The following is a 26172-nucleotide window of genomic DNA, read 5'->3' as shown; positions in this document are numbered from 1 at the left end:
CAAAAGGACCAAATATATCGGAAATTATTTTTCAAAAACTGCCGATCTAATTTATATATAGCATAAAGATCTATAAAAAAAAAAAGACAGGAAACTTTGAAGATCCACAAACGAGCACAATTATGTTTGTACAGCCATTAACGATAACAATAGCCCAACTGGAGCTATCATTTCCATGTCAAGATTGGGTGAGGCTTAACACCGAATATATAGGCATTTAGAAACAATCTCTAGCATATTATCTGAAAATTGAACAACTTCAGCTTTTCGAAATTTGTTTTCTGATTTCGTGGATAAATATTACGCCAAAGTTGACATAACGTTAGCAATCAAAGCCTCGAGATCGTCTGAATTGTTTACAGCCCAGCTGAGTGAATAATCAAGAGGTTTTAAACTTGCGTGAAATACAAAAGATTTCGCAAAAAAATGTGATAAACACAGGATTTTCACAGGACTAACGCAAGCTTTTACCGCGACAAGAAAAACGAAGAGCAGTTCAAGCCTGCTTTTGACGCTTATCCGGTTAAAAAAATTTCGATTGCCTTAGCTTGCATCAATGCGCGGGGAACCTTTTTATAACTACAATTGTTTGTTTACGATTAATGGATTAGCCATCATTGGCATGTAGAATTTCGTTTTCCCAAAAGGCTGCCACCACAGATATAGGAATTCTAGAGGGATTTCACAAACGCAAGCACACTATAATGGGCGATATTAGATCACCAGAAATGTGAAAGTTACTCTGATGAAAATATCACGACGATCGAGGGCTAATATCTCCCCCACTGATGTGACAACAAACAGATGACGACAACCGAACAGGCAAAGAAAGGAATGTTACCTTCGGGTCCGAAGTCGACATCTGCCATTCTCGTAGCAGGGGCAGCGGCGAGAATTGTTTCCTTTGCCGCGAAGAATCGCGGCTTCCCATTTTTTGGTCAACATCTAGTCCAAGATGGCGACCGGAATACGAGCAAATCATGAGAACGATATCTGGAATACTTCACTGCCGAAGGAAAATAAATCTCTTATCGACTGTGTCGTCATCAGTATCGGCCTGCTCGGTCACGTATGGGCGCCATTTAGTTGATTTTAAGGCTATGATTTGTTTTGAATCGTCGCATTCGACGTGCCACAAAGGAACGATTGAGTTTTCCAGTAGGTACTTAGCACGTCTCCATGCGGCCAAGCATGTAGTCTTTATCATTATTGGTAGAACGGAGACCGCATTCACCGCAATCGGCGTGACAAGCCATGTCGTCGGCAGAAGTTAGTGGAATGAAAGACAAAGAACTGGGCGGAAAAAACACCGATCTTAAGCGTCTAAAGGGTTTTGCAAATTAAACCTCTTACACAGACATTAATCTTTCAAAACCAACAGAAAATCTTATTTTCAGAGCTAGGGCACTTTCGTGATTTGTCGATAAAACGTCCTCTTGCGAAAGAAAGAATGGTGGTAATTCGACTTCCTGTTAACGAGTGTGACACAATGAAGTACCACAACTTCTCCTAACTAAAACGGACTCTTGTTTCCTACGGGATGCTCTTTTAAAATCCTAGAAGGAGAAATAATTTTTCTCTTGCCATAGTGCAGATATCTTGATAAAGTTTGTCGAAATGAGGCGGAAACGAAGACGCCCTACGGCCGCCATGTTTTTGCTTTGTTCTTTTTTCTCCTATTGCGTACTACGAGAGCAGGTAATTCACATGGTTCTCAAATGAGGCACGAATCTTGCAACGTCGAAGTGATACGGGAGCTAGGACAGGAGGACGGGTGGGGGAGAATACCACACAACTTTTTCCACGTAAACACGTAGAAAACGCTCGAGGGTGGTCCGAACGCCCCGAACGAAAGGTACATGGCATGTTACAGTTCCGTTGTAATGTAAACACAAGAAAAGAAATGCCACGCTACGTGAAACTGGTATTAAAAAAGACGGTTTGAAAAGACAACAAACTGGATAAAAGACCGCGAATGCACAGAGAACATTTTCCAGGATAAAGCATATCTGATTTACTTTGGAATGCTTAACACTGATTTTTTTTCAAGCATGAAAATCATCAATGAGAATCGACATCTGGTTTTAAATTGAAAGGATTAACCTTTTTAGACCCCGTTTTAGTGGAGCCATAAAAATGTAATAATGATAAGATATCAACTGGTATGCGAAAGGATTTGAATGTCGAGTGATGACAGTGTTAGCACTATTTTTTAGCTTTCGAAAATTCCAGGACTTTTTGTGCAAGTAATAACTGTTTTCAACCTAAATAAAAAGCCAACAGTGAAATTTAACGGATAATTCTGGAGGGGTGAAAAACTTCAATTTAAATTTCATAATTTTCACGATAGCGATAAAGTTGAAAGATCAGGAAACAGCTAATTGCACCTTTTTTTTTCCTGCTTGGCGTATAATATTACATTCAACACTTTCCAGCTTGCGAAAAATTATTTACATGTGTACAAGTCTAAAGAAGATGCAAGTTACTAGCTAATGTTACAAAAGAGAAATAATCATGACATATAAAGATCAGCCCGCAGAGGAGAGCCATTTTTGCGTTGAGATATATAAAGAGATATTTACTTGAATTTTTCCAGCTGGAGCCTGAAGGTGATTGCACAGAGGTCGAGACTGCGAATAAAATTATTGCGCGTTTTACGCAACGAAGAAATTTATGACCTATATATATATATATATATTATGATTTATATATTGTTGAAGGATGGCTGGGAAAATTAGAACCATTTTGGAAGCGTCTTAGACCACTTGAAAATTTCTGCACCGAAATTTTCTACTCTGGAAGGGTCAAGTTTTTATACAGACAGATTAACAGCTTAGTATGATTTTCAAGGCAAAAGGTCCTTAAACAGACGAGGCGCAAACAGAACGAAACCAGTACCAGCGGGGAAAATGAAAACAAACACTCGGCTGGTGCAAAGTGCTAAAAAGCGCGGAAGAACAAACCAGTGAAAAAGGGCGAGAAAACTGTCACATGTGACACACGTGCGCAGAAGATGTCCAAAAATTGCAAAGCATGAAATAGAGGTCGTTGATACCGAGCGAGACAAAGCGTGAGTTTTGGTCCAGTTGTTTTTCCCGACAGTTTCGCCTTTCCCTTCTCAGTATTTCTTTAACCTGTCCCTTAGTGGGCACAATACATTCATTTAAGAGTACTTAATAACCGAGAGTGAGGTCGTTACAGCAAAATCTTAAACTGAGGCCTTGCATACAGCTAGGCCGAGGTTTGAGATTTTGCTGTAACGACCGAACGGTCGAGGTTATTGAGTTTGTCATTATATGGCCAACAGAACGGTTCTAAAGAAGGAAAAACTAATTTGCATAATCCATAATTGGCCCGTGGGCATTACGAGAGAATAATGCCCTGCGCTTAGCTACTCTTAGCCAATCAGAGCGCGCGTTACATCGGCCAGAAACACTAGCGATATAACAAAAATGATTATCAATAAACCTCAGCTAAAGAAATTACTTTCGGCAATCATAACTGAATAAGCTAACCGATGTAATCAGCGCTAACAGCGGGAAAAACGTGTTTGCAACTCATTGACTGAGAAAGTTGGACAATATTTTTGAGCCCATCACTAAGAATGCGGAAGTGCAAAACCCAAAACAACAACAGTGCGACTACTTTCGTCACTAAGACCGAAGCACTACCTAAAATAAGCGGTTTAGTCATTTCATAAACATCTCTTTACCTTTCCTTCTGGGAAATTATCGAAATCCCCTGAAAAGCTATCATCTTCAATAACACCACTTTCCCTGCAAAAAAAAGATCAAGGAAATTGGGTAAGTTCTTAAAGAAGCAAAATATACCAACATAACGAAAATCAACAAACAGTTTATCCACGCGAGCTCAAATCGTTCATACCGGTCAGCAGCCTTCTCCTCGCGGCTTTTCATGGAGGCCGTAGTCGTCACTGAACTTGTCGAGCTTGTCATAGAAGCGGCTGCAAAACAATGTTAAAACACGTTACGCCAAGCCACGTTCTAGTAAATGCTCACCCAGGCGTCGACTGGTATTGACCATTATTGCGGCTAATGTTGGCCGATATTGCCAGGGGGTAGAGGGGGAGGGGGGTATGGAGTCTCCAAAGTGCCGATATTTATCACAAAAAGAAAGAGCAAAAGAGCGGTTATTTGCAAACTTACTTCTTTCCTTGAGGGTGCCAAATTGGAATTGCTGGATGACTTCTCGAAGCTCCTTCACCCAGAGTTGTTTCGTTTCAAGAGATCTTGCCTAGGAAAGGAAATAAGTTCGTGGTTAGACAAGAACGACGAAAGTGGAACCAAAAGAGCTCTCTAACGTTCACGCCTGGATTTTTATCACGATTCTTTCGCTACAGCTCAAGTTGTTCATTTTAGTGCGATCAACTCCAAGGTCAACTCCGCAGGTTAAATATATATTTCACATATACTCTCCATCATGCATTGAATTCGAACGGAAAATAAAATAAACTCGCAATTTGCCCTGGTTTGTTTACACGATATTTGCAGCGCGTGCTCTCACGTGTGCACATGCGCTATGCATCTATACTGCAAACTAGAAACCTCACCTTGATTATACGCTTGTCTTCTGACTGTGGAGGTTTCCCAGTCCACACTGCGAACTTGCACGAGTCCTCGGCAACATGTTCTGTGACTCCTAATTCTGGCGTCTGCAAGGAAGACATGAAATATTCAATGAATCGGCAGGCCTCTTTTTCACACAAAGAGTGATTTCTCTACATTATGAAGGAATGTTCTCGTAGCAGAAAAAAGTCAACTCTTTTTCAATCGTAAGGGATGGGCCATTTCCGAGTTCATGTCTGCCTCCTCTTTAAATCAAGTCTAAGGGCGAAGTTTTTGTGATGGAAATTAGTTCTACTAACTTAACATATGAATGACCTATTTTTTTTATAAGAAACACTTCGCACTTAGACTTGCTTTGAAGAGCAGGCAGACATGAACCCTCCCTTATATGGGCTATATAGGTACGTGCGATTTTGGTCTGATACAGGGCAAGGGTTTCAAGAAGCGGGCGGCACACCCCACCCACCTTATCATGCTGTACCCCCCCCCCCCCCTCCAACATGAACTCGGAAATGGCCTATTCATCAAGGGTTAGTTAATCGTGTTGGTTTTTAAGCATGACGGAGACACGTCCAATGATCAGAAAGCTCTTCAATATAACTTATGTTCATGTAATTATTCTAAATTCATTTCATTCATCTCCAACGGGATACTTATCTTCAATTGATCAGTACCGAACGGGAATGTTAGCTCAGTTGGTAGAGCAATGCAGCGAAATCACACGGGTTTGAATCCCGTTAAACCTTGGATTTTTTTTAGACTTGCTTTCAAGTACTGATAAAATTATCGTTACATCACAAACAAGACGATTCTGAGCAAAAACGATCTTTATCCAGGCAATTTGCCTTAAACTTGAAAATGGTCGGACCGATTTTTTTCGAGACTAACCAAATGCAATCCGTTTCAATCTTGCCAAATTGTGTCCATCCATGCTTCTCTTTTGCTGGGGGGTGCTCAGTCTCGCGGGCTCAGAAAACCTGGTTGTGGTTATTGTCATTTAAGGTTTTTCTTTAGGGACAGCGAGTAACATACAAGTTCATCGAGCCGCCATGTTTGATAGATGTTGCGAGGGAATGGGACGAGTTTAGGAGAAGGGCCCTTCCCCAAATTTCCTCGACTTACAAAACTCAAGATGGCGGCCACATTTCGCGGAAGTATGTAATTTAGCCTGCACTGCAGGCTAAACAGATAAAAGCTCAGATGCCGGAACCAACTGAGCGAAGCGATGTCGATCGAGGTGCAATCTTTACCTTTATCTTGTTCTTGTACAAATATTTGATTTTTCCTTCTGGATCCTTTGTTTCTTTACTGAAAAGTAAGGCTTGTTCAAACAGAAAAATATGACGCTCCTTGCCCTTTCTTCTGAGTTGCTTTGGGTCAAAAACAGTGAAAGCGTCCTGAAAAAGAGCAAAACCTTCTTAATGGAGGTAACAATCGAGTTATGCTGTTGTTGAAGGAGAGGCAATTCAATGAGCGCCACAAGCCAAAATATGTAACATTCTTATCACAGGAAAAAAACGAATGAAACAAGATTTGCTTGCTAATGTTTTCTAGCGCTTGACGCCGGATGCACGCACTTGCTTGCTGACGTTTTCCCGCGCTGGAGGTCGGCTGCACGTATCTGCTTTGCATTACGATTGGTTCGCTTGGTTGCTTGTGTCTGTTGTGACTGGTCAAAGTTACTTCTGATTTCACAGCACTTAACCACTCACAACAGACATTATCAAAGAAAAGTACCTATCAAAACTCGCGAAAACAATATGCACACAGCCGGCGCTAAGCGAGGGAAATCGTGCCACTACGTCACCATTGGTCAGTTTCGCTTTTACGTCTCATGAGCTGAGAATAAGGTACGAGATTTTAATCTCGTACCCAGATCCGTTGTGGCGAGCGAAGGAGATCTGGGTACGCGATTTTCCAATCCAATCATTAAGCGTATCAATAAAAAAACAAAGCAATTGACACGTACCTGTAAAACAACTTTTCCGAGGGAATCGATGTTTTCCTGAAAAAAGAAGAAATAGTTGTAATTTGGCAAAGTATTTTTAAGGTAGATAAATTCGCCCAGTTGAGGCTGTTATGACCACTGTTGTTGCTTTTGTCCTTCAGTGGCAATATTGAAGTTCGAATGAGGCCTCTAATGTAAGGTTAAAAACCGAGCTATTGTCGATCAACGGCATCAACAGGGATAAGAGAAATATTCTGCTTACGTTACAAATCGAATATGAGTAAAATAAAATACCGATAAACCCATATTTTACATTCCTTTTAGCCAGACTCGAATTTCACATCTCTCACTCATTTTACATACTTTGTCCTGTTCCTTCACTTTTCACACGTTTTCCCAGTCCACATATTTTAAACTCAAATTTGAGTAAAAGCTCTATGCAAAATATTCCTCTTATTTCTCGGATTTTAGTCCCAAGTTTCCATTTTACACAGTGGTTGGTGGCTTCATTCGAACTTCAATATTGTCGTTTTTAAAATTCACTATTATTCTTATTAAATACTTACATCATATCCATATAGCATATTGACGTACATAGCATCATTCGCTCGTCGAGGCACGCTCAGCATAACATCCAACCCAGCCTAAAGGAACAAGCCATAAAAGACCGCAGGTGAGCATTCATTTGAATTTAGTGTAATAAATGATACGTTTCTTAAGGGGGCGTGTTACCTGGAGAGACGAAGATCCTGATAAGGGGAAGATCCTTGGGGGCGAAACAATTTTCCGCTTTTTTTACATGCAGAAATTACGGTTGGGTTTATGGTTCATATTTGAGAGGACAAACTTGCTGAGCTCCACGCCGCAGTTTTATTTCTCCTCTTCTGTCTAGAACTAGAATCTTCTTAGTGAGTTAAGTTTTAATGGCCTCATTTTTGTTAGCCAGGAAGATCCTAGTAATTGGATGGGCAAGTACAACTTTTCCACGTAAACTGAATAGAGAAAACGTTTCCCGCGGGGACGATCCACAATCTATAAGAACTTTACAGTACTACGATCTATATCGCACCGTTTACACAGTCCTTACAGTGCTCAACCGTTATTTTTGTCCAAAAGCTGCACTACAACATTGATGTGTAGGAGCGGTAAAGGCTGCGGATATTTCTTCCCAATTTTTTCTTTCCAATTTCCCGATTCTGTCCAGCGACCGTAAGGCAAACGTTTTTTTTTTTTTTTTACTCAACTGAACGACTAAAATTAGTCCACAAACCACAAAGTGCTTGCGTCAAATTAACGGTTATTGTGAAAGGCAGAAAGGAACTTAAACCTATGTGTGGTGTTTACAAGGTAACAACACGTTAGGGGGTGGAGGGGTGGGGGGCGAGGTGAAAGAAGCACAAAAAGTCGGTTGAATCGCCTGAGAAGAATAAGAACTGACTACCACAGAGTGAGTAAAAATCTAATCTATCGAGCATTACCTCTTGGTCGCTCAGAACGCAGAGCTAACGCTCGAATTGTCACCTTTCCAATCTCCTTTCGATTCAGTTTATATATAACCAAATTTTTGTCAAGTGTAGAGAAAGTAAACACGACAGGGCAAAAACAAACTGGAAAGAGGGAATGAATTAACTATAAGAGAGTTACGGCAAACACGATGCTAACGATACAAAGCAAGAATGTTATTGGTTGTTCGAAGCAAAATCGTCGTGTTGCACGTGCGGTACGCATTTCAGAACATTTCGTTGTTAAACTGTGCAAAACAAAGACGAGAAAACAAACCTAATGATATAAGTTTCGACGACAACTTGTGCATACAACAATGACTCGTTCATTTTCTATCTTTCCTTAAAGACGGTCCGTACCAATCCAATTATTCACCCGAATTGTACAATGTAAACAAGATAGAATCAACGCAAAATACTTCTGATAGCGTTAAGTTATATTTTGGAGTAAACACGTTAAGCACTAGTGAGATTTAAAAAGAAACGGCAAAAGGCAAACAATAGGATCGTTTTATGTTAACAACGCGTGTCAAAATCGAAAGCGAGACCCCAGATTAAAAAAAACCCTGATGATTCGTGCCGTATCGGAGCCTAAGGCTTTACAAACAACCTTACGACAACCCTTCGACCTTAACACTGAACCACAATGCCTCGAAGCAAAGGCCTCATCAGAGCGTTAAATTCGCGAGTCAACAACGATAAGACTTTCATACCTGTAGACTAACTTTGGAGCCTTCTTCGCAGCATGTCAACAGATCCTGAAATTAAAAAGGAATACTTATGAAATCTGGACTGTAGACGACAGTTCAACCCATTTATAAGAATCGGCATTTCACAAAGTTAGCTCAAGATTTATGTCAGTACAACTGCTGTTTACCGTGAAATTAGGCTATTAAGGGCAGATCACGAACCCTCTTATTTTCTTTAGGAAAAAATGTTTTTGTTGTTGAAAAAATATTAGTTATTGTTCACTGTGTACATAAAATATGCCTGAAGTCATACAAGAGTGACATTTCTGACTGCAAGCTAAATACACATCCTCAAAATCAAAGCGCGATGACTTACCTTTAATAGAAGCTGATATTTTGTGATTCGCTGCACAGGCTTGATGAGATAAGCGGATATGGACAATCCGTGACCAAAACTAGCTTGAAGATCCTGCAAAAATACAAGATAACTCATTTGGCCCGAGAAGATAATGCACGATCAGTCGGACATGAATCGTTTATACAGTTGTATAGACCCAAAATATACGACATTTGTCAGATGTTATGAGTTACACAATAGACAGTTAGCATAACAAAAGAAAGCATATAATATAAAACACGGACACTCACAGCAAAGAAGTTTCCACCGTGTTCAATGAGCAGGGAGTTTGAGAAAGGTTTATTTTTGCAATACGCCACGTACATGCCAACAAACGATTCGCCCTGAAACAAATCAAGGAATAGTGATCAAACATTTAAAGTGCCCCTAAGACAAAAAAATCAATTCTTATTTTTCTTTGGATTTCAAAACTATGTTAATTAAACACTAACCGACCAAAGTTTTAAGCCTTGATTTAAAAAAGACACCTGTTCATTTTAGCTGGAATTTTCCTATTTAATGGTCCGCAATTACTATTTTTAAGATCTTGAGAGGGCTGAATAGAGGAGAAAATGACGTCAAAGGCTCACTAGTTTAAGAATGCAATGCGTGTGTACGCCGCAAAATTAATATGCAGCACGGGAGTTTTTGGCTTTCAGACTTTTAAACTCGCGTTTTGCATATATAATGAGCTGCATTCACACGCTGAAATTTTAAGCTAGTATATCTATGACGTCACTTTTCCCTGGATCCAACCCTCTGAGGTCCAATCGGTCAGTTTTGAATCTGAGTAATGACGGACCGTGAAATCCAAAACTTACACTCAAAGTAAAACGGCCTTAAGATAAAAATCAAAGCTCAAAATTTTGCCAGTCACATGTTAAGCAAACACACTTTCAAAATCTGAAGAAAAAAGGAAGTGATTTTTTTTTTATTACAGGGGCATTTTAAAAACACAATTAGGAAGAAAATAAACCTGATTCAGTTTAAAGAAACACTACTCAGGCTGTATTTTCACGTGGTTCTTTTATCATAAAAAGCCAGTCTCCAAAATATGGAAATGGTAGCGTATGTAACACATCAGACGATGCTGAAGTCCTTGTGGCCGACAGAAAGTGTGATTACACTGTATTCAAATGAAAGCGGTATGAGATTACTTTCCGAGTGGTGGCGTAATCTACGCTGTATAAAGTAATAACTATTGAGTCTGTGAATGAAATCCTAAAGATCAGTACTTCAATGTGATGCTGTTCATTACGCTTTACAAGGTGATTCTACCTGTTAAGTCTGTGGATAAAATCCTTAGGTGTGGTCACTAAATTAAAAGCTGCTGAGCAGTAGTGTACTTTCCTGTCGTGCAATTAATCATGAGGTACAAAGTGGTTCTAACTTTGGAGTTGCGTGACCATTCAAAAGAAAGCACTCAAGGAACGATTTCGTTTGGTGCTGTTTTTTCCTTTTTTTTTTTTTTGCTTTTTAATGCTATCGCCCTCTATGATATGCTCTAATAGTTCAGCAACGGCGCATTTTTAACATTTAAATTAAAGTACATATCTTACTGCGATAAAACGAATTTAATCTTTAAGTGCTGACAATATAAGAGCGAAAGAAGATACGAATCTTATCTTGTCGTGTTGATAATACGTGGAGGTGGAGGAAAAATCTTCTAAAGATCTTTATGATATGAAATACCAGAAAAGAATGATAGAGGAAACGTTCCAACGAGACTGGCTGATTTTAAGGTATCTATGGCAACATCGATATCTCCAAAGGAGAAAGATCATGATTTTTATCTGTTCTTTGTGTGTGGCAAGAGAAAACATTTTAGAAACAGAAGAATTCTGGAATTTTATCGAGAGACGAACGATAAAGTAATGAATTATATATACTTACCCATTCCTGAAAAGCCTCTCCAACATCTTCTGGATTGGTTTCGTATTTTTCCAAAGCTTGTAAGAAAGTGCTACAAAACAAATTTTTAAGATTTTCTGTTATCCCTTCCTACTCATAACAATTAAAATAAGAAATTAACCCAAAATGGACACTACTACGGATTGTTGCATAACATCAGGCTAATGTTTTGAAGTTCCCCGAGGATAGCCCCGTTTTTAACGCTTTCTAAGTAGAGACGAAAGGAAAGAGGTGAAGACCTTCAACCTCAAAATGTTTCATTCCGTAGCTCAAAGCTGTCTTTCATTTTGGTGGTTTTCACGTGACGTCATCGTCGCCATGTTGGTGGACGAAAACAAAAGATCTCTCATTAGCTCCTTTTGTTCGTCCAACAGCAATTGCACATTGAAGCATTATTATCTGTTTCTAGAGATTGGTTGTAAACCACCTATACATGTAGAGAGTCTCTAACACGCCGACGGTATTGGGTTTATGTTTTCGACACTTCGAGCTTCAGAAAAATGCTGAACTTCCTCTTTTTCTAACATGAATGTTACAGCACCTACTGTAGCATTATTGTACTCACGAACGCGTGATGAAAATGTGAATGTGAAACAAGAAAAAAGGGCTTCTCCTCAGGCCATTTAGGGACTTGAACGGTATTCAACAGCGCGGCCTCTAACGTATAAAGCCACATCCGTTGGGAGCAGGAAAATTTTTTAAGCTTCTCTTTCCCCAGTGGAACTTTATAATGAGATCAAAGTAAAAGGGTGTAAAAAGCGGATTATTGACGAAAAGGAACGATCCCCTCGCTAACCACGAGACGTTAAAAGTAAATCTTTAAAGTATGTCGTTAAACAAGCCTAAAAAGTTTCCGGGCTTCGACGGAATTCCACGGCATGTCCCGCGGGATCTGATCAACTGCTGAATCGTCAAACACAGGTTCACATTTCAATGAAGTCCTGGGGTTTTCCGGCTTATTCAATTATAATTCCTTTAACTGTCTGCGTAATGTATTTTCATCTAGGTTCGTGATGTTGGGGTTTTAAGAGGGGAAAACCAAAGTCTCCGAGAAAAGCTTCTCTCAGCAGAGAAGAGAACCAAATCCAACCGACCTACGACAGCGTTCCACAAAAAAATACCCGAGACAAGTTTTTGGAAGACATGTGATTTCCGCGCAGCGCCAATCCTACTCTCCTATAATCATTACTTATTTTCATCTATGATCTTATTATCTTTTACATTTAATCAACACACTCCATATCTTTTCTTGTTAACTTGATTATACGTTAATCTGCAATGTCATTGTGCCGGCCTGAACTTGTCGCAACGTCGTATTGGTAAATGGGAGATACCATTTTTCAATACGATCTCGTTAAACAGCCGCCATATTGGATTCACCATGGAGCCTTTGGCTGCAATTTTTTCTCTCCCTAACCTTAAGTTGCTTCAACAATTTAAGATGGCGGACATACATTTCGTGAAGAAGTATGCTGAGTGCTCGTCCGCTAAAATACAACTGCACTGCAGACTACTGAAGAGGTCGCAAATTTTAATTTCCCTTGTTTCGCAACGGGCTAAAATGGAAGCGCCTTCCGATCTTACTTGCTATGAAAGATGTAGATATCCTCAATATTGCCAAAAATAATGCTTTCTTTCCCTGCGAGACCAGGTGGAACCTCAGAGGTGCTCGTCATGGCGCTCAGGTAATTCTGTTGTGGAAGAGAAAACAAAACAAAAAAAAAAACGAAGGGAATATTTTGAGATTTACGTGGCTGAGAAAGAAACTAAAATTGGACGGTGCCAAATGTAGAATTTTACAACGTTAAGTACAAATAATTAAAAATACAATCAAACAAAACTATTGTAGGGTTGAGAAGTGTGATGCGGAAAAAATTAAAACTCGCGTGACTGCAAACACATTTCATATAGCAGGTCCCGACGATACTTTCTTCTCCGCATGAGCGAATCAACGAGGACTTAACTAGGCCATTTTCCAGTTCATGTCTGTCTCCTCTTCACAGCGAGTCTAAGAGCGAAGTCTTCGTGACGGTATAATTAGTTCTACTAAATAAGAATGAAAACTAATTTTCATTGGAAAAACTTCGAACTTAGACTCGCTTTGAAGGGAAGGCAAATAAGAACTCGGAAATGGCCTACTAACCAGGTAAAATGTTATGACAAGGCGACAGGCCTTACCTCTATTACGCAGTTCAAATCGGCGACATACGTGCGCTCGGTCTGCAGTAGTTCGTTCATGATAAACCTAATATCGAAGAAACACAATTTGGTCAAACCATTCCTAGGATCCTGGGGGCATACATGTCACATTTTATTTCCTAGTCTATCCAAAAACAAAGTTTCAATGACTTAAGTGTTAAACGTAAGACTTTAAAGCAAACACGGCAATGTCTTGAGAACTGACGAGACAAAGATTAAAACTGGTTAAGAGACATTTTAAGTTATCACTTTCATTTATTCTATAACTATTTTTCTTCTTATTAGCAGTTTTTGTTATTTGTTTAAATCGTCTGGACAAAAATTACTCGAGTCACGTTAACATGTATCTTTTGTGAGAACATTCCCTCACGAAAAAAAATAATGTCAAAATAACTTGCTGCCGAACGATTTTGGAACCATAAGCAAGCCATTTGCCCTATCCAATCACGACAAAGAGATAATAAAATGAACCAATCACAAAACGGGAAAAAAATTCGTCCAGCCGGCACTAAGCGCGGGAACATGTGTGAGCACGCGACGCGACCCGCAATTTGACTGGTTAAAATGTTAGGAAAAAGCGCGAATGTTTGGTCCAATGACGCAGTGCAGTTATGCAACGTAAAGCAATTTGACCACTCAATAAAAACCGAAAACCACTATTCATCCCAAAGAGTTCAGTTAAATTTAAAGACAAACGGTGTGGTGAAAAGGGAGTCATTAAATCAATATTAACTGATTAGTTTGCTCATTAGTTGGTTAATTTCGCTTCAGTTTCTTAATTTATCAAGCGACAATGTTAAATTTTATCTGTCGTAAAACTGACAAAATAAATCAATTTCTGGCTTTGTGGTTGGCAGATTAATTAACAAATCGCAAATTAACGAGCTGCTAAGTAAGAGAAAGATCTCGCATTTCTGATTGATCTCGTCGCGAAATTCATAAAAGAAGACGTTTTTAAAAAGCATGGACTACAATATCATGTTTCTACAATACAACAATTCCTGCAAACCATAAAATTCATTTTAGAGGCCGGAAACATTTTTTTCCTGTAATTGTTACGTCATTCAACGCCTAAAAGTGTTTGTTCAGTTACAAACTCAAGAAATCGTAAAAAAAAAAAAACTTCACAAGGAATACTTTGTCATTTCTCATTCTATGCATTTCGCTCTAAAAATACCTCACATGCCACGTTTCAGAGCCGAATTTCCGGCACTTGTTGTGGTTAATCCAAGCCTTTAAAAATTCCTCGCATTATCTATAGTCTGCTAATAGCATCAAATGAGATTCTCGGTGATTACAGTTGCTTTTTTCCTGTGTTTTGCGATATTACTATCTCGCCCTAACCGAAAAATCTCACACCTTCCCGATTTGATACTAAAATGGTCATTTGGCTAAGAAGCCCTCGGGGCCGAAACCTAAATTTGGCAGCAAAATAATGAAGGATAACATTGTCACCAAGTTGAATGGATAGCGAGTCGCGCCTTACTGAAATAAAAAAGCGACTTGCAAAATACGGGTCAAATTGTCCGGATTCCTTTAATCTTCATTGTTTGGCGCGAATCTCTTTTATATGCCGACGATTTCGCTTGCAAAAAAAAAAAAAAAAAACTCAATGCTTACAGGAAATTCCGGTGGTGACTTCATCCACTGACAAGTAAAAAATTCAGATTTCATTCGATGTACGAGCCAAAGGCTCTTTCTTTGAGTTTGTTTTCCAACTATCGTTTCCCGGGGTCTACAGTTTTAAGCTCGTTTGTTGTCCGTTTTTGGGCCGCAAGTGTTCTTAAACCGAGAATAAGCCAAGGGTTTGTCATTTATCATCCCTAGTTTTGGCATTTCACCGTTCGAATTGACCACTGTCACACTTAATTTAAAACATGCTTTGGCCAAGGAGTTGGATTTGTCATCCAAACCCGTCTATACCCCCCATAATATTTTATTTTGGTACGTACTCTTTTCTCTTCGCCGAGCGCCGTTTCTCCTCTGTCATTTCATGGATACCGCTGTCCTTCGAAGTCTCCCTGAGTGCAAACGCTTGCTGCTGTTGCTGACCTTGTGTATGCAGTGATTGCAAACTCGGCCATTCTACATCTTCCTGGGAATCAATACAAAGCAATGACGAGAAAAGTGTCAGCGAACTGTAAGCTTTAAAAATCCCCGTCTCTTCATCCGAGCTGAAATAATCGATGTAGTAGTCATCGTCTGCCATACTGAAAACTCCGTGAGGCAAAAACCCGTGCTTTGACAAAACCGAGATCGCTCTGCTTCAACGCCTTTGAAACGCGACAGATGAAGCACGTACAACAATCGTCATAACAGAAGAGCGGGAGTGATTTTTTTCACGGCGCAAATCCACATGTTGGTTCAACAACAAAACGCTGTTTTCTCCTCTTTTAAAGCTCTCCTTCTCTAGGCAATCACGATGTTTTTGCGTTTGGACACTCTTCTCTGTACAAACAGAACTCTTAGCAATTAAATCTCGATCTCGACGCACTTATTAAAAGCCACATTTTGCATTGAACGATGGAACAAAAGTTTCGAGTTTCTGCTCTTTTCAAAGACAATTCCAATCTGTCTCTTCTAGAAACAGAGAATCAAATTTCCTTCGACGTCAAAATCCTCCCATTTGATTCGACATGAATCTTAAGCGATTCCGACACGTAAATCCCACTGAATACAATATTAATCTCCAGATGAGAAGCTTTCGGCGATAAGCCTCTTATTTATGAAATCGCTTAAGTTTTCTGTTGAAAACGCGACGTCCACAAGCAAAGATGGCGTCAAAGCAGCTCGATGCGAACCATTGCCAGTGGTGGCAAACCAAAACACGGAGTTCTTATGAACAAAAGCCAGGAAAGTGTTGGGATATTAATTAGTAATGGCATGACCGGTGGTCATCTTCGATTTGCGTATTCATCTGTGAGCGGGGTGCCTTCGAAGACAAAATACAATGAAACAGGAAGCGAGCTATTCGATAGGAGCTCGAAATAAAATGATTCCACCTGCTTTTAAATTAAGCTTCATTAGCCACTCGTCGCCAAGTTGCGGTTGGCAGAAATACTTCGACTCAGAGTTTTTTTAACGGCAAACACTAACATCACAACAATATCGTTTTTGGCACACCGGCAAGTTTGCTTCCAAATCAACAAATTCGAATCGTTTTGAAGTTCTAATGCTCGTCCATTGTCTCTCGTTCGCATGAAAACAATGCTGTGGTCACCATACCGTAAAAATCACGAAACACAACTTTTTTAAACCTTAATGAAAGTAATTTAGTATTTATCAGAAGTAATTTACCCCCTCCGTCTCGAATAGAAAGATCGAGAAAAACTCGTTCACAAATAACTTCGAAAAAGAAAAACTAGCGTTCGAAATCCAGCCGATTGGTCCAAAGTTGTGATTAAATTTTTTCCCCACATGTCGCTTTTGCAAAAGGTAGCCAATCGAATTTCATGTCGACAGAGATATCTACGCAAAGAGGTTTTTACGAGGGCAAAGAGAAACGTAAAACCCACTTCGAACAATTTATTAGCTAAGAAGAAACAAATCCAGTCGAGTGTCACACAAAGGAACATTAACATCTTGGCTGACGAAATATGGCTCTGCCTCAAAGGAAGTGGATGCAAACTATTGCCGAAATTGAACTGATCACGTTCTTTCACAAAATGCAATTCCGGTTCTCATAGTCGATAAAAACTGCGCGGTTTAACTCAGCTTCGGGTATCTTTCAAGGCGCATATGTAATCGAAACGGGCGATTTAAAAAAACCCTTATATTTCATCATTGAACGAGCCACGAGACAGGGAAAAATGAATTGCAAGCTAAGATGCGAGCTTTCTCAAATTTGAAAACAGGCCTGTCGACAACACCAACAAATTCGAAATTCGGCAGACGAGCAACGATAACAGTTTTTGCGTATTTACAGTGGGAAGCCCCCTGACAGAAATTTCTAAAGGGAAGTCAACAAAATCAGACTGCCAAACTTCCTCAATGAAAAAACAAAAGCTTTTCAGCGTAATAAATACAGTTGTCACAAAAGTTGACCACAAATAATGGACAAATATGGAATGTATTCAAATCTTGGATCAACTTTGCTCGAATTAGAACAAAGGCCGTCATGGTAAAGTGATTTGTGGGCGAAATTTTCAAGCGTCACACTCTAATTGAATTTTACACATTTCCTGCTCATAAATCTATAAATTAAAATCTTAAGTATGACAACTTAAAAGCCTGTTCCTGTTATCCTATTACATGATTTTAACTTTTAAGCCGCTGTTGAAATTCTTAAGTGTGACCATTCAAATAATAGCTCCTGAACTGTACCTTCCCGTGGTACTGCTTATTGTGTTGGTTACGAGGTTCTCATTTTTGAGTCCGGGAATGAAATCCTAAAGCGTGGCCATTCAAATGAAAGCTACTGAGCAGTTGTTTCTTATGGTGCTGTTCATATTGAGATTTTAAGATGGTTCTTACCTTTAATCCTAAGATGAGATCATACCAATGGAAGCTAATAAGAGTCACCAAGTCACCTTTTCTATTCATTACTCCGCCGTTAAAAATTAAGCAGTCTTAATATCAAAGGATAAACCAGTCACAAAAAGAACGAAATCGTTTTCGATACAAGAAAGCTGTGAGGCAAAATCACGAACGAAGATGACGAATGACCACGCTGAAGCCCAAGTAGCCGTTCACTGCGTCAGTTAGCAGCGCTATTTTCTTCATACTGAACTTAATGAGAAAGCATGCGCGCCACCAAATACGCCACCATTTCGTGGAGCGGAGCTTCGTTTGAATTTCAACAACGTTCGGGAAAAGAAAGTTGCTTGACATAATCGTTGCGTGACGACCTTACAATTTTTATGAAGCAGCGTAGCGTGACGACCACAGCAAAAGCTCTGTCGGGGTCAGAATAAACGAGGTATTTGCATAATAACGCGAAAAGCGAATAAAACATCTTACCTCGTTTTCCGACGATGTATATCCGAGCTTATTCTCAAGTTTGGTGCGATATTTTTGCATCCGCCGTGCAAAATCTTTGTATCTTTTTTCCACGGCAGTCGCCCATTGTCTGATACCGTCACCATGGTAACATGACTTGGCGATAAGTGTTTCGGCTTGATGCAACATCGACTTCACTCTCTCGCGGATTTGCTGCGGACAAGTTAACATTGAGGATTTTAAAACATGTTACTGATCATCTGTAAGCTTCGTCTGAGTTTTAACTGACTTTGCGCTGAAGAAGCAACTGGGACAATACAAATTAAACCAGACTTTTCATCAAATTCAAATGCTGTTCATTCGGGCCACAATGTTGGAAGGCCTGTGCTCCCACCACAGTGCCACCCATGTTCCCATGAACACGAAGACAGAGCTTGTCTATTTGACTGGAAAATGGTACACGAAAAACTAACTTAATGTTGACTGAAAAAAAAGGTTCCCAAATTAGAGGTCGAAGTCGTAAGAGAATAAGGGCACCAAAAAGTAAGTGAAAGGCTTCAAAAGCTACTTGGAATCGGAAGAGAAAAGAACAAGTTCAGAAAGTTTCTAGATTTTTTTTCTGAATTGCGATTATATTCTTACTCTATAACTTACAACCTTCTGCTAAAAACTCTGGTGATCACAGAATAGAGAGATAAGAGAGATTTAGCATGTTGTTTATGGTAACCTGAAAACGTCGAACTCAAATAAACGTTTTGTCAAAAATGGAAGAAACTCGTTTAATATCAGCTGATTTCTTGTCTTTAAGCTACAGGTATCAACATACCTATCACAAGAACAAGAGAGGAATTACAAGAAGAGATTTTTCACGCTTTTATGACAAAAAGCATCTTGCCGTTTCTCGTTTCTCGTTTCACGTAAACGTAATGCTCAATCTCTTTAATTAGCATCGACTTTAAGTGAAACGGTAAACGTGAAACGGTAAACGTGAAATGGTAAACGTGAAACGGTAAACGTGAAACGGTAAACGTGAAACGGTACACGTGAAACAGCAAACGACAGGTTGCTAGCTTGTCATTAAACATGGAAATTCTCTCATTCTCTTTTTGCCTCTCTTTTGAGACATTGCGCGATATCTGTAGCGATATCTGCAACAAATAAGCTAAGATAAACTTTCTTCGACTTTTGACAAAACAAAACGTTTGAAGTGACGTTTTGACGTTTCCCAGGAGCTCAAACGCGAGGCTGTATCTCTTAAATACATGGAGACTTGAGACCCATTTAAAACGGTTTCAACACTTGCTTCAACAAAGTTGAACGGATGTTGGACAGATGCTGGAAGTAAAAACAAAAGTTGTCCGTGGGGAGCTCGTTTAAATCGTTTCATCATCGCGCCAACATATGAACCAACACTTTAATTGCGCGGAGGAACTGGGAACAAGAAACCAGACTCTCCTGTCCAGATTCACGGCCAGATTTGAGTATGGGTGTGTCCTACAAATGCTGAACGAACTGTCATAACGACCTAAACTTCAAGAAATGTTGAATCGATGTCGAATGAACTTGAAAGTTCAGTTTAAGTTTGATTCAACACGCTTTCAACAAGCTCAGGCTTTCAACCTGTTCAAACGCAGCCAACATTGGGTTGAACAGGGTGTTGAATTCTAGTGGAAGTAAATGTTGAAACCGTGAAACTGATGAGCCATTACGTACGGCAAACATGAAACAACAACAACGAAAAAGAAAAACATGATAACCAAACGAAAAATGAACGAAAAAGTTGCACACACCAATTCATGTACCTCGGAAGCTTCCTTGAACTCATGATGTTCCAAAAGAAGTTCTTTAGTTTCAGCGTCCGTTTTTCCTTCGCCATTCCTCGAGGAAAGATAAAACTCACCATTCTCGTGTATCCAGTCGAGCGCCTGAAAACACACAGAAACACCGGGGCAATGTTCGAGCGTTTTTAAGTGAACGCAAACTCAAAACCTGTTCACACTAGCAACAACTTCTTAAACACTGAGGGCGAGTTATGTAAATCAAGTCTAACTCGGACTGCGGTTTTCAGCGATCAAGTCACTGCGAGAATTTTATAGAAGGTAACTGCTTCATGTTGATAAGGGGACAGCTATTCTTAGAGTTATTTTTATAGAGTTATGTCGTAGAGTCAGAGTTAAGTTTCCAAAATCTTGACATCAAGATTTTGACTTTCAACAGCTCGAATTCAGGTTTTGGCTTCTAAAATCTTGAACTCAGGAGTTTGGAAGTTTTTAAGTTTGACTTTAAAGGGGATGGAAACTGGCAACCAAATCAAGCGAAACGTAAAAATACCTAATTGAAAGAAGGTTTGAATAAAACAACAATTAATGAAAAAGGAGGAAGGGATGGGCAAAATTAAGAAGTTTAAAATGGATTGTGCTTGGGGTTTTTGCAAACTGTTCAGCCGAACAATTTTTTTCAAACTTGATCTTTGCTGTTTGTAACTTTAATTATGGATGCTTGACAGACATGTTTTCATCACAAAGCTTTGGTTTGTGTTGTTTAGAAGGGGTGATTAAATGGTAAAACGACACAAAACGAACTGGACTGCCGTGACACAACCCCTTTAAGGGCTGGTGTCACAGCGACAAATTCCGTACAAAAATCCGTGTATTGTTCTCTTTTGAGTTGGGAGGTATACCAAAACACTTAATGACTGGCCCCACGGGAAACAGTGAGTTTTGTTCCCCCTCAACCCTCAATGTTCCCCTCGGCGTCGCGTCGGGGAACACTGAGGGTCGCGGAGAAACAAAACTCGCTGTTTCCCTTGAGGCCAGTCATTAAGTGCTTATTCACATCTTGTCAGTGGGTCGTCAGGAATGTTGTACGAGTGAGCTACTAATTTAGATTATTACCCATTTTTGACGTAAAAACAGCAAATTAAGGAAAAATGTTATTTCCGACGAGAGAGTTTGCTAATAAGGCTAAAATAACTATTTTGTCGGCACGAGATACAACAAGGGCCTAGGTTCCAGGCCGGGACATCATGGGTAGGGATGTAGGGGTATACAATACCGGGTGGGTCGGGGTGGTTCTCGCCAAGCCTTCCCATAATAAACTTATTTGGTTCAGCGATGCTGTGTTGTTATTTGTTGTGGAGTGGAGACAAAATGTGTCCCTTTAATGCCATAACATTACCTAAAAAAAACTATTGCTATTGCGGGGCTGAAAAGGTTAAACAGTTAAACAGTTACGCCCGAGTCACGCGGTTGCTACACACGGCATTCTGAGGCTTGTTAGAAAGTTGAGCTGCGCCCTTAGTAATTCAGTCTCCGACTGCGCGAAAGGGCGATTAGCAGGTCAGATATAAAACAGCGATGCAAATTACTTTGCGACGTCAACCCGGTATCGAACCCATTCCCCTTCACTGCTCGGTTATGGATCAAAGTGAGATCACTTTTCCCGTCTTTTAAAGCCAAAAAGTCTAAAAACGATGTATTTGGGACGATTTCAGAGAATACATGAAGTGGAAAAGTGTGTTGAGGTGATATCATAGGCACTTTCTTTAAAAGTTGACACCTACCTCCTTAGCACATTGCTCAAGTTCGAGGTACTGCAGACAGTATTCCGCCAGCGTTCTTCTTACACTCCACACTTCCAACACTTGTTGCTCTTGCGCTCTCAACTGTTCTTGTACCTCCTTCACTTGGCTTTCCACTCGCTCAACATTCACATCCACGCGCTCACTGCTCGAAGGTGTGATCACTGACAGAAACGAGTCAGCGTTACGCTTTACTTCGAGCAGGCCCGTGGAGATGGAGTCTTTGTCCTCGTTGTAGCTCTGTACTATGGCTTTCATGGCTTCCAGGCGTTTGAGCGATTCAGTTTCAATGAGTTTGCTACACGGGTCGCCTTCTTCGAACTTGTACTCCCGCACAAGACGATCCATAAGCAAATAAACCTGCGGGGAGAAGAAAAATCCTTTATGTTTGCTTGGATTCCAGACATAATAGACGAGTTCACGCTCTTGATTGCATCATGGGTAATCAGGGCAACATGGCGGGAAATTCAAAGGTTTGTATGGAAATTCAAAGCAAAATATACTGTGCGTGACTCTACTTTATAGACTTTCGCCTTCATAAACCAAACAAACAAGTTCATGTTCACAACTGAGATGAACTAGACTTGGTATCCGTTCTTTGGAATTTTGTCTCCATACCGCACTCTTTGTAATTTTGTTCCTTTGGAATTACGGGAAATGTATGGCAGAAACTCTTTTTAATGAAATAACTTGTACAATAGCCATTTTCTCCAAATTTATTCTGCCGCACCTTTGAGCGCTATCTTCTGTTTTGGAAAATGAAAAACCCAAAATTGCATGTCGTGAGTACTTTTCACCGTTTTGAACTTCCTTACAAACCTTTGAATTTCTCGTGATCTTGCCCTGATTACCCATAATGCACTCAAGAGCGTAAAACCCGTCTATTCTCGATAGCCTGCCAAGACTTAAAAGCGATTTCCACTCCAACAAAAATGATTTTAATCATATGAAATAAACTCAGTGAATTTTTTCAGTCATATGACGTAGTCGCCGCGAACGAGATAGAAAAAAATTAACAACGTTACATCGTTTTCCTGTCATTTATTTTTTTGTTCAAAAAGTATTGGCACAAACCTCGAAATAGATTGGAACGAGAAACATTGGAATGCTTGTTAAATTGGAACCCAGTTTTCGTACGGTCAAATACGGTAACATACTTTGATATCGAACGAGCCTGTATATGAACTGCGAAGATGTGCCTTTTTCAGTTCCAGTTCGGTTTTTCTAGAAAAAAGCGAAATGGTGATGACAACGATGAAGAAAATTAATGAAATTTTCTCGATTGTGTTTGATCTGGTTGCAAAGCATTTACTAAATTACTACTTAACAGACCAGTGAACACCAAATCATCAGATAACAGTTACTTGAGAGCGTCGAAATGGCTGAAAAGGGTCGTCTCTTAGTCCACTGGACAAAATTCGTTGATTTCTATTTCTTCCCGCGTGGGAAGATACGCGTCGCGCTCGTTCGTGCGTTTTCACTTGTTTTGCCAAGAAGAATAAAAATTGAAACCTGTTCAGCAGATTTGAAGAAGCTGTATGAGGCCACCACAACTTTTCTCCTCTCCTCAGATTTACTCATCAAGTGTTCCCATCTCCGACTCATATTTTCCGCACAATTCCAAATAGCGTCAGGATCAAAGTGACCATCTTTGATAAGCTTGTCTGCACGCTGCTGAACTTCTGTCGCGCTCTGGCAGGTTTTCTGAAATCAGAGGAAGTTCGATTTTTAGCAAGAATATTTAAGTTCTTCTATGGTTCTTGTGAGTTGCCTCGCAGAAACTCTACAAGCGACAAACAAATGAAGAAATCGGTACGAGAAACCCCGGTAAAACATGAGAATGACCTTTGCCCTGTTCAGAAGCCCTCCCGGCTCGAGGTCTAGACGTAAACAATCGGTAACGCAATCTTGAGTCACGCAACTTTTGTGCTTTGCATTTTATTTCGTTTTGAAAATCTTGGGGCAATGCGTATTTATTTAAGATCCGTTGCTTAATAGCTCCAAACAGTATTTACGCTGACAGCAATATTTTTTTTCCCGCCAAACCTAAATGAAGCCGGATAATTCTAGCATTTTGCTCTTGGTAAGATCTCGGTCATCTCGGGCAAAAATGTAAAACTCTTACAAAAAGAAACAAATACGTTTGCAGTATGGAGATTTTTTAAAACAAATCTGTTGCGGCCCGTGAATCTGCCAGCTTACGGGTGTGGAAAAAACGTGGCCGTGGGGTTGGACATCGCCTACCCTGTGGCCTACCGGTGGTCAAATTTAAAAAAAAAAACGCAGAGCATTGCCGCAAATCTTTCAACGTTCGGGCTGTCTCACCAATTAGTTTCTTTTGCTGTTTTGGCGGCCTCGGTTTGATCAGTATTGACCTACTGATAGAACAAGGAATCGAGGAGCAGAATGCCGGATAAACTCAACTTTGGGCAAACATCATCACGACTAGTCCGACTATTGCGTGACAGTAAGGAAAATGGGCGGTCGTTGTGGACTGGGTTCCAGTTTCTTTTTGAAACCCCGCTTTTCTCACGCGGAAGATGTCTGCGGAGGTATGTAAAATAATTCATATTTCTGTTTTAACAAGTGTGAAATAATTTAGTAAGTCTAAACCCAAATATCACAAATGTCTTGCATACAACATTTTGAAACCAAGCGTTCAAATGTATAAACCCGGTAGAAGCAGTATTTGCCCAAAAATATGCAAATAAGCTACAACCAATTACTGCTCAGTGTTCCCACGATATTTTGTGCATTTGATTATGTCGATTGCAGGAAAGAGCACTCCAACCAAACTTTCCAGAATTATCGTTGCAGCGAAATAGCAAGGAATTCGACAAAATCAGTTTTTCATTTCAAAAGCGTGTGAGAATTAACAATTATGCTCAGACCAAGAGCGATGGAAAGGTAAAATCTTTCAGTTTTTCAAAGCTTCAAACGAAATTTGTTTAATATCCTAGACACTACCGGTGGGTTTAGACTTACTAAACTATTTCACGCTTGTGAAAACAGAAATATGTATTATTTTACATACCTCACGTCCGACCGTCCGCATACATCTTCCGTGTGAGAAAAGCAGGGTTTCAAAAAGAAACTGGAATCCAGTCCACGACGACCGCTGGTTTTCCTGTTTAACCGGCATTCTGCTCCTCGATTCCTTGTTCTATCAATACTGATCAAACCATGGCAGCAAAAACAGCAGAAGAAACTCGTTGGTGATACAGTGCTAACGTTGAAATATTTGCGGCAATGCTCTGCGTTTTTTTAAAAAAATTGACCACCTGTAGGCCATACAGTAGGCCACAGGGTAGGCGCATGGCCTACTCCACGTTTTGTGTACATCCGAAAAATACAGTAGTGTAATGGAATTTTTTCCCACGGGTCGTTAAGATTTCGGGTGCATTCGATTGACCCCACTTCAGCTCAATTATGAAAATCACTTGGAATGATGCACTGTCTTTTCACGATAGAACAAACAGGATTTAAAATTTCACTTCGCTTTTATTGCAATATTTTGTTGGGACTAATTGAGTTATCTTGATAGTTACGTAAGGATTTTGTGGTTTCTTGCACCAATGAAAGCGAAATGTCTCGACAGGTTTGTCAATTAGTCAACCGCCGATGGGGTTCATGCATTGACCGCGAGGGATACCTTCTTTTTGCAGGCGTTGGCAGTGTAGCGCTCGTCTTTTCACGGATATATTTACGAGATATCTCTCTCTGATGGACGCTACGAGAAGTTGCAAAATTGTTGAGACACTTTCATTAGAGAAACACCTTTTCTAGCTTCCAATACCCGCCGTATCTAGAATTTAAACCTTTCCCACTTCCTCTCCCCTCTTCCCCTTTCAATGTTTACTGTTTAAGTTTGCAACAATTTTTTTGTCTTGTAACAAGAGAAAATGAGGGGACAGAGAGGGAGGCTCCCGGTCCAGCCCTTGGGATATGTCATGTCCACCAAAGTTATTTTTAGACGAGCGGAAGTCATTGTTCTAGCGGAAGTCTGTCTTCCGAGACGTCTGCATGCAACCAGCCAACCTCGGGCTGATGTTTGAAAGAAAATAAATATTCATCAGCCTTCCACGTGCTCCGCCATTTTCTCTTTTCACTAAGAACCTGAGAGCGAGGCAAGACTGCATGCGGACGAATCCGCTAGAACAAAGACTTCCGCTCGTCTAAAAATATCTTTTGTGGACATGACATATCCCGGCCAACGCCCTGAGCCTCCTTCTCTGTCCCCTCATTTTCTCTTCCTTGTAAACAACACTGACAAGGGGGAGAGGGGGGCTGCAGTGTGAGAGGTAATAGGTAAATTAATAACGCCCCAAGAAGGTGAAGTGTCTCCGCTATTTTTGCAACTTGTTGTAGCACGATGAAACCAGGGTCTCTCAGGGGTTTTGAGAAATTGGGGAACAAAGACAA

General features: G+C 40.1%; 1 protein-coding gene across 21 annotated transcripts in view; it reads right to left on the bottom strand.

The window, feature by feature from the left end:
• LOC138049335 (kalirin-like) overlaps positions 1 to 26172 on the bottom strand; it is a 170252-nt gene that overhangs the window by 44163 nt on the left and 99917 nt on the right. For 18 of the 21 annotated variants that reach the window (XM_068895570.1, XM_068895569.1, XM_068895562.1 and 15 more), the window contains 18 exons: positions 23263 to 23454; positions 21733 to 22110; positions 19961 to 20095; positions 18192 to 18383; positions 15185 to 15327; positions 13212 to 13278; positions 12618 to 12724; positions 11016 to 11085; positions 9374 to 9466; positions 9102 to 9194; positions 8750 to 8794; positions 7101 to 7178; positions 6556 to 6591; positions 5837 to 5983; positions 4571 to 4672; positions 4167 to 4254; positions 3886 to 3964; positions 3713 to 3776 (listed from right to left, as the gene is read on the bottom strand). In XM_068895570.1, coding sequence (XP_068751671.1) covers positions 3713 to 3776; positions 3886 to 3964; positions 4167 to 4254; positions 4571 to 4672; positions 5837 to 5983; positions 6556 to 6591; positions 7101 to 7178; positions 8750 to 8794; positions 9102 to 9194; positions 9374 to 9466; positions 11016 to 11085; positions 12618 to 12724; positions 13212 to 13278; positions 15185 to 15327; positions 18192 to 18383; positions 19961 to 20095; positions 21733 to 22110; positions 23263 to 23454 — 2109 coding nt within the window. The remainder of the gene's footprint in view (positions 1 to 3712; positions 3777 to 3885; positions 3965 to 4166; positions 4255 to 4570; positions 4673 to 5836; positions 5984 to 6555; positions 6592 to 7100; positions 7179 to 8749; positions 8795 to 9101; positions 9195 to 9373; positions 9467 to 11015; positions 11086 to 12617; positions 12725 to 13211; positions 13279 to 15184; positions 15328 to 18191; positions 18384 to 19960; positions 20096 to 21732; positions 22111 to 23262; positions 23455 to 26172) is intronic. The other 3 variants (XM_068895571.1, XM_068895564.1, XM_068895582.1) reach the window with 1 other exon arrangement.

The sequence above is a fragment of the Montipora capricornis genome, chromosome 5 (assembly GCF_036669925.1).
Source record: "Montipora capricornis isolate CH-2021 chromosome 5, ASM3666992v2, whole genome shotgun sequence".
In the NCBI taxonomy this organism is placed as follows: Eukaryota; Metazoa; Cnidaria; class Anthozoa; order Scleractinia; family Acroporidae; genus Montipora; species Montipora capricornis.
The sequence above is the reverse complement of the archived record's forward strand: the minus strand, read 5'-3'. Positions and strand labels throughout refer to the sequence as shown.